General features: G+C 32.1%; 1 protein-coding gene across 2 annotated transcripts in view; it reads right to left on the bottom strand.

The window, feature by feature from the left end:
• LOC106459925 (muscleblind-like protein 2) overlaps positions 1 to 9,831 on the bottom strand; it is a 187,261-nt gene that overhangs the window by 24,008 nt on the left and 153,422 nt on the right. For both annotated transcript variants that reach the window (XM_013919590.2, XM_022386497.1), the window contains one exon: positions 1,679 to 1,840. In XM_013919590.2, coding sequence (XP_013775044.1) covers positions 1,679 to 1,840 — 162 coding nt within the window. The remainder of the gene's footprint in view (positions 1 to 1,678; positions 1,841 to 9,831) is intronic.

Below are 9,831 nucleotides of genomic sequence, written 5' to 3'. Positions count from 1 at the left end.
TATATATATATATATACCACATCTCTTTCCTTCCCTGATAGAAAATCATCATTAATGAGAAATGAGAGATAAATTTATTGTGGATTTAAGGCCTTTAATAAAGCAATGAAAAAACCATGATAATTTATCTGAACGTAGCCTACCCGATGAATGTTTTATTATCAACGTTCAACTTCCAGAATAAATTATTATTCTGTTCTAAGACAAGGATTATTCCAGCAACATACTGGATCATGAATTTATAATTTTCTGAGGGGTGGGGATGTGAGTTTCATAAGAGATAGTTTGTAAAATTGATAGATACCCCCCCCAAAAAAAAACAACAAAAAAAAACAATCATCCTACTCATCTCGAGAGGCCAGCAGAAAGTACAGGACTCCATCTTTGTGTTGTTGCACGTCGACTAATTTCTGTTTTTACGACCTACAGATGAAGACTTACACTCAGATTGGTTAGGGTAGATGTAAGGTTATCATGACTATTTTTGGATAATTAATGTGGTAGAATGTGTAATACATTATTTTACAGCTGTAATATTGCCATCGTAGATAGGATATAGCAGAGAGCTGAGACACGTGTTTCGTTGCTTGGCTTACATAACAAAGACTAGAGGCAGAAAACAAGTAAGCAGAAGAAATTCTTATGGCACAAATGATAATCTACCTAAAATATACATGTGCTTATTAAATATAAAACTTTAGCTTCAACCTCTCTACTTGTTCTACATAATAACCATCTTGTACATAATAAAATATAGAACTATAATAACCATATTGTACATAATAAAATATAGCACTATAGTAACCATCTTGTACATAATAAAATATAGCACTATAATAACTACTGTACATAATAAAATATAGAACTATAATAACCATATTGTACATAATAAAATATAGCACTATAGTAACCATCTTGTACATAATAAAATATAGCACTATAATAACTATCTTGTACATAATAAAGCACTATAATACCATATTGTACATACTAAAATATAGTACTATAATAACCATCTTGTACATAATAAAATATAGCACTATAATAACTATCTTGTACATAATAAAGCACTATAATACCATATTGTACATACTAAAATATAGTACTATAATAACCATCTTGTACATAATAAAATATAGCACTATAATAACCATCTTGTACATAATAAAGCACTATAATACCATATTGTACATACTAAAATATAGTACTATAATAACCATCTTGTACATAATAAAATATAGCACTATAATAACTATCTTGTACATAATAAAGCACTATAATACCATATTGTACATACTAAAATATAGCACTATAATAACCATCTTGTACAAAAAAATTATTTTTCCTGATAAACATGTACATTACACCTCTTTAGTTGAGATGAATCACAAACCAACTACATAATTACAAATCACTGAACACTGAAAAACAAAGGTTTTGTAGTTGTATATCCTACAAATGTGGTATTAATAGAATCAATATAATTCCAGTCACACTTTTGGGAATTACTAATATTGCTCGAAACAAAATTCTAAAGATTTACTCTTTTTGTCATTTCAGTGTTACTACAGTATTCGGTTTACCCATAAAGTATTATGAGGTTGGTTTAAAAGCCGTGATTTATTAAATATATAATGACAGTTCATTGAAGCTGGACATGCGAGAGACGAAAACCTACCACAGCAGGAATCTGGCTGGGAAGGATTGGCTGGAGAGGCATCTGTTGCAACAGGGCATTCTTAAGGGCAAGATGGTTTCTTCCGTTGATTAGCAGCTGATCCTTCAAGTGTTGTGGAGGGTGGAAATACTTACAGGGAGGTTTTTCTCGGTTACACCGCCCCTAGAGTAATAAACACAGAAAAGTGGTTCTAATCAGAAATGATACAAGAAATACGCAAAGACAGGATTTAGATACAATTTTCTTAACCTATTAAAATACGAGACGCCTGTGATTTCAAGTTGAATCACACTTTTTATTGAACTTGATTGTTAACAGTCAATTTTCGGCTCTAACATTCTGGATGAAACATCTCATGGATAACTAACCAGTTCGTGTAAGTAACAGAAAACAAAAATCTTCAAATTCCAATAAATCTAGTCGTTCACATTAAAATATGCGCATTTTGAGAATATTGGTGTATTTTAGTTTGAGGATTTATTTTCCTACGAAACCTCAATCTGGACAGAATAAGAAATGTTTGATCATTTTTTTCGTACAAATACACACACACACCTTTCCCAAAGAAAGGCTCCTCCCAGTAGCACAGCGGTATGTCTGCGGACTTATACTTCTAAAAACCGGATTTCGATACCCGTGGTGGGCAGAGCACAGATAGTCCATTGTGTAGCTTTGTGCTTAATTACAAACAAACATACAAACAAACAAACAAACATAGAACGCTAGAATCCGGGTTTCGATATTCGTGGTGGGCAGAGCACAGATAGCCCATTGTGTAGCTTTGTGCTTAATAACAAACAAACAAACCCAAATAAAGTCGTTCTACCATACGGTCTATCTTCACACAGGGCTATTTTAATCATTTATTTTTGTTTTTTTATTATGCTTGTGAAATGTTGATTTTTTTTATTTTATTTTATGGATATAGTGTTTATATTTGAGTACACTAATATAAACTAGTTTGTTGGTTCGACAGGTTTTCTGAGCAAGTGAATTCAAGAAAATAATAATTAACAACATTTCGTGTTGAAATAAATAAATAATAGTGTTAAACATTTCCAACCCTAATTCCGGTGTGTTGTTACATAAATAAAAATGACAAAAACATTACATTTCACCAACTTAAAAGCAACTAGCTAGTATAAATAGCATTCCAACCGCTACTAATTGTGTTATATCCCAGCCAGCATAAATAGCTCCAGTATCAAGCGAAAGGCCTCGTCGATACTGTATATAGCAGATATAATGCGGTTGACATATTATTATACACTTTTTTCTTTATTTTTACTTAAATGTTCTTATTAATAAGTATACATTTATCATAACTGGAAATACCTTCATCCCATTCTTATTACATAAGTACAAAATAATTTTCTATACCGTTTTTCTTTTTTTAGCTGCTTATGTGAGAAGCGTGCTCGTAGGCTAAAGATAATTCATTGTTGTGAGAACTATATAACAGTGTTGACTTTGAGGCACCTTATAGGTTTGAGCACATTAATACAATAATGATTGTCAAAGTTATTTTTATATTGCCACTTTGGCTTCTTGTTGTTGAAATGTTTGTTTGTTCGAAAATTACGTCAGCTTGAAGCAATAAAAATGTGTGTGTCTGAGTTTTCATGGCAAAGCCACATCGGGCTATCTGCTGTATCCACCGAGGGCAATCGAACCCCTGATTTTAGCGTTGTAAGTTCGTAGACTTACCGCTATTCTACCGGGGAACAGCAGCGAAAAAGGGACGTTTTTATGATATAGATAAACAAACTTTGATCTTTACATCTAAATATTTCGTACTTAAATAACTCGGAAATTTCACTTTAGCGATTATAGTTGTAGTTGATCATGGCAGAAATGAGAGATGGTTAGAAATAATAAAAATATATATTTACTCTTTTTATTGACGTATTTTTCAGGTGGACTGCATCGTGTAAAAATTTTGATTTACATTTAATCAGAAATTTTTAATAGCTTCTGATAAAAGTTGGTGAAATATTACATGATAAAAACGACAGAAAATTCTATTTTAATTTTTGGAAATGATAATTTATAAGGTTTATGACACTATAAAATTTTAGACCATCTTGGTTTTTACGTACTCAATCCAGTCCAAACGCAGGATACAGAGACCTATTAAGAATTAACCAATAATATAACTGGCATAAAATATACTATGCACAGATATTAAATATAATATAAAAACATCATCAAAACTCCATTAATAGACGTTTGAACAGTTTGTAGCTCTAAGTACCGATTTATCTTTAAAATGTATAATTAACGACAGCTCAAGCAATTTGTATGTATGTACTTAGAATATTTGTAATACCCTATGTATCGGTCCAGATGAATCTTATAAAGCAGTCGTCGTTTATCTGAAAACCCAATAAACTATAAATTTCATAGTAATAGACGGACATTCAAAATATTGTAATTTTGAATCATTAACCACACATTTATGTTATCATTAAGGATTTAACCATCTGGAAACTCACTTTGCCGTCTATCATTAAGTATCAGTACTATGTAATGTGTAAAGACCAAGCAGATATAGATACTACCCCCTTAAACAACTTCAGCTTCAAATGGTAGTAATGTGTAAAGACCAAGCAGATATAGATACTACACCCTTAAACAACTTCAGCTTCAAATGGTAGTAATGTGTAAAGACCGAGCAGATATAGATACCACACCCTTAAACAACTTCAGCTTCAAATGGTAGTAATGTGTAAAGACCAAGCAGATATAGATACTACACCCTTAAACAACTTCAGCTTCAAATGGTATGTATCCAGCCCAGAAATAAATTATTAAGAAGTATGTCGTTTTCACTACGAAGGATATTACTTTCTGCATAAATTAAATAATTTTGAGTCGAAAATGTCAATACAAAATTTACTGGATGAGGATTTATGTGGATCGGAGCTAACAAAACATATGTATTTTGACTGATTGGGTCTGATTTCAACCTAATCACGAAACAGCTATATTAACGTATTATCGTAGCTTAAAACTTAATGGTTCTAGGTTAAACCATGTACAATGGCCTTAGATTGACCATAGATATCCTTATCAAAGTTTTCCTAGAAGAATGGCACAGAGTTCTGTTCGTCTTTGTTGGAATAGACTCGCTTAAAAATCCATATTGAATTTACCTTTTCAGAATAAATTTAAATAGAGCCAGATTTTCTCTTGGTTTCTTCTGCTAGGGCTTTTCCAGGTTAATCTAATTCATCTTCTTTCTCATTTATTTTCCTCCTTGTCTTCCTTGGGCAACGTGCCCTAGAACTATTTTCCTCCTTGTTTTCCTTGGGCAACGTGCCCTAGAACTATTTTCCTCCTTGTTTTCCTTGGGCAACGTGCCCTAGAACTATTTTCCACCTTTGTTATCTGTATCCTTATTTTTGCCTGGGAGTTCAGCAATTTTTTTTTACAGCAAACTGAGTCATCTTTTCAGAGAGATTGAAATCTCCAATGATATTCTTTAACTGGTGTCGGTTAATCATAGAGAAACATCTATTGACATTCTCAAAGAAGTAAAGGAAAGCTGGATCAAGAAGATTTAGAAAAACGAAGAGCACAGTACAGCAAACTGTAAAACCAGCTCGAGTGATTCCTTCTCCAACCAGGTAAGGTTTCTTAAGCAGATAACTATTCAGAATATTTAATGCCTTTGTTATCTCCTTCTTATCATAGTCAGTGACCTGTTTGATAAACTGCAGGCAATCAACAGAATTTCTTCAGACTTATAGACAATCCATTGCAGAATATGAGCTTGGTTTACGAAAGAACTATGGTTCTGCTTTCAAATATGAATTTGTTATCCATTGTTTAAAATGTTGAAACTTTTCATAACGAAACTTCTTTTGGAAGGTGGAAGGCTTCTTATCTTTGGAGACACCATTCGTTCATAACTTCACTTGTGCTCTACTATAATATGCTGCAATGAGGGATTTTTACCCTTAAAGTTGTTAGGATATGTGTAAAGGGTTCCAGCTGCCAATGCTACTGGTGAAAAAATATTTTTATATTCGCCACGTTCATGTTTACACTGACCACAGATATCTCACTCAAGGTGAAAATAACAAGTTGCACATGACTTTTATCATAGGAAATAACTGTATTATGCTATTTTCATTACGACTCTATTTCTCTTCTATTCTGGAATTAAATATAAGGTTAAGTGCAGCAAATAAATTACATGTGGAATATAACAGAAAATGAATATGAATAGCAGACATGAACTTGTCAAAGTTACATTTCCTTATTAATGTAGCATACAAATGTTACTATTTTCAAGGTTCCTATAGTGAGAAATAGAAAAGAGTTTGTTTCAGAGCAAACCCACAATGGGCTATTTGCTGTGTTCACTACGGGGAAACGAATCCTGGATTTTAGCGTTGTAAGTTTGTTAACTTTCCGCTGTCCCCTCATGGGACATTGAGAAATAGGTATATTTTAAGGTTACTAGGCAAGATGTTCGAAACCGAGTCATATTGTAAATTGAGAAAATATACCGACTTTATACTTTATTAAAGGGGTGGAAGTTGTGCACAAAATGTTTTATTTGTAGTTTTTTTGTGTATTTTTGTCACTAAATACTGTTAAAAACAGGAGAGATGTCAAACTACAATTAGGGAAGTGACCATTGAAATATTATACAAAGTCAGTTCTATTCTACAAAAAAACGTGGACTTTCCTGAAACGAAACGACAGTTAAAAGCATTTTAAATGTGTTGTTATAGAGAATGGTAAGGATCAGTTAGACAGAAAGAAAGACTAAGAAAGTATTGGAACACGTAGACAAAAATAAATCTACTGGACATATGTAGTAAACGGAAGATGCGCTACGTTGGGCATATAATTAGATTCTGATGTATGAAAGAGGAGAAAGAAGCAAACAGAGACTCACTTGGCTCGATGACATTAGGAATTGGATTGGAAACGAAAGCTTGAATTACGAAATACGAAAGTTGGTGCAGGCAACTAGGAACACAGAACAACGTAGAACCATGGTCGTTACCCTTCAGAATTAGGGAGAGTAACGTGGATATTGTGATTATAACAAAAACGTCTGCCAGACACTAGATAAATGCTTGTAAGGCCGTCTGCGACCAATTAATTCACTGCATACATGCTATCCGTATAACTTCTTTGTTTTAGTAGTATTTCACATAAGGTTTATCTACTTCACTGACATCACAGAAACAATTGTATACAAATACTAAAATAACATCTTCGTATTATTTATAAAAACAGTGAAATTAAACTAGGATATTTCACAAGGTTTTCTGTTATTAAGTCATTAAACCCATGTCCCGTTTAACGCGGGTTAAACTTATTTCATGCAGATTTTCATATATTATTTCACACTTGTAATTTTCTTATAAAACACCACTACCACTTTCGTATTACTTCCTCGTGGTGCCCCCTGGTGACCGAGTGGTAAGCCTGAGGGCTTATAGTGCTAAAATCCAATTTCGATACCCGCGGTGGGAATAGCACAGATAGTCCATTGTGTAGCTTCGCTCTTAACAACAAACAAAGAAACACACTTCCTTAAGAAGACTAATATTTACATCCCTGGTAGATAAGCAATAAGTTTACGTAACTGAAATTCGGGGTTGGAGTTACCGCGTGTATGGGTTTGCACTAAACACAAAAACAAACACGAATATTTACAAAATATTTCAAATACACTTTTTAATAGCAGAATAACCAACAAATAGATATTAAGCATTATTTTTAATGTTAATCTGAGAGCAAATAGAAGTAGGTAACAATTGTTTATAGTTTAAATCTGCAGTGTACCCAATTAAATAAACTATAGCAATCTTGCAATTTAACCTAATAACTTGGTAAAGTTTCACCTTTTATCAGGAAACGAAACAGTTTAAGCATATTAAAACGATCTTAAGTCTAATTACACCTTGTTTCTTTTATTCCAAGTTCTTTAGTGCAAAAGAAATATCTTTTGATTTGAGCCCTAAGCCCAAGAAATATCTGAACGTCAAAAATAAGTTACATAATATCTGATATTTAGAAAAACAATACTCCACTTATTGACTCTCTTTCTTAAGAAACTTCACTAGAACACTCTCATATTTCCTAAGATTTAAAAGGTTTCTTGGTCCTTTGGACTTCTCTTAACTTTATCGTTGCACATTTCTTTCTAGGCTTAAATAGAATAATCTATTCTTTATGTTTTCATAATGTTACGGTTTAAGAGAAATATAGGAAAAACAAAAACAACCTCTGCAGTTAACGTAACTTTTATCACAAGTTTTAGACCTACTTGTCATTATTTATCACATATTCTAAGCCTAGTGGGATTACTCTTTCCAGAAACATCTTAACATCAACCCTCTATCGACCCTCTAAGAAAAAACGAAAACATAAAAATAAGAAAACATTTTTTTTTATTAATTTTCACGTACATAGAAATTCATGATAAGAACGATGTATAAAATAATATTGGTGTTCTATTTCATAACAATGTATATATAAGTCGGGGAAAATGTTCTGACTGAATAAAAATTGCTAGAAAAAAAACAAAAAAAAGATTCTTCTCAGCGATATTATTGTTTGAAGAAACTGAAGAAATATTTTAATATTTAGTCCTACACCAGTTATAATCTGATCATAATAGATGAGCGTATCAACACATATATTCAATTTAGATACATAACGTTTCGAGTGAGCGTTCTTTTGTAGGTGTACCACACAGTCCTAAACTGTTCGATTCATTACATAACTTCGAAGAAAGACATTTGTCCTAAAAGGTGTGTAAGAAACCTCCCGTGCATGTGTTGTAAATCCACTCAGATCTGTTATTTTATATGAAGCAAAACGCTTACTCTTTTTATCTTGATTCATACACACACTGGTGAGAAACGTTGTCATTAGAAAGGAAGATTTTTAGTTTGAAATTTCTAATAAATATATTATCTGTGTTAGGACAAAAATATGTATGACAGGCTAAAGTTAAGATAGTTGAAGATTTAAATCCAAAATAGCGATAGTTGATATAATATCCAACAGATGGCAGTAACACCACATAATTACAAAAACAATAAAAATAATATCATAAGTTTGTTTGTTTGTAATTAAGCACAAAGCTACACATTGGGCTATCTGTGCTCTGCCCACCACGGGTATCGAAACCCGGATTCTAGCGTTGTAAGTCCGCAGACATACCGCTGTGCCACTGGGGGCAATATCATAAGACCAAAAGCTGAAATAGCTCATGGCAATGCTTACTTGTGTAGCATTAGCTCTTTCAGGTGACAATGTACTGTTAAGAATATAATTAATATAATTAACATTTTAAAGTTAAATTTTGGTTTTGATTATTTTTTTTAAGAATCTTTTGACTTCTTTTGAGGTTCATTGACCTATTTAATAACAAAGAAAAAATAATTCTATTTGAAAAGTAATTAAAACTCGCCAAGGTTGTTTACAAAGAACCAACTAATCATATTGTACACGTGTAAGACTAAATGTGCAGAGCATGATTACCAGACATATATTTATATATATTATCTGTAAATGTCGTATGTTGCTTATGGAAGATTTTTTTTAAACAGTTACCATGGGAATCCATTACATCCTGATATACTAAAAGAAGGATTCTTTGATAAGGCCGTGAAAAAAAAAAGATAAGCAGAACAAAGTTGTTTTGAATGTACATATCAAGAAATGTGTAGGATTTTTTTTTCTATTATGATCACACATTTACGTTTATAAAGTAGTTAAGTGAATTTATTGAAAGTAAACCATTAATTTTATGTGCTATAAACAATAATAAAGTTCAAAAGAGTCAAGGCTATAAAAAAAAACTTGCATCTTAGATAACAAATGGCTTTAGAACTACGAAAGCTGACGGTTTCTTACATATAATTAATAAATTAATCACCTTATAATGTACTATCGTTTCATGATGAGTTTTATATGCAATAGCATTTCGAGACTCCACCGTGTTTACTAAACAAATTTATTTTTACCCGTCTTAGAATGCTCATTATGAATGATAGAATGAGATGGCAGAATTAGGAAAAAACGATGGTGGTAAAAAAAGAAAAAAGGAAAGAATAAAATGTAGCTGAATGTCAAACTTTGGAACAGTGAAGACGAATATTAACTCAATGAAATAT

The sequence above is a fragment of the Limulus polyphemus genome, unplaced genomic scaffold (assembly GCF_000517525.1).
Source record: "Limulus polyphemus unplaced genomic scaffold, Limulus_polyphemus-2.1.2 Scaffold682, whole genome shotgun sequence".
NCBI lineage: Eukaryota > Metazoa > Arthropoda > Merostomata > Xiphosura > Limulidae > Limulus > Limulus polyphemus.
The sequence above is the reverse complement of the archived record's forward strand: the minus strand, read 5'-3'. Positions and strand labels throughout refer to the sequence as shown.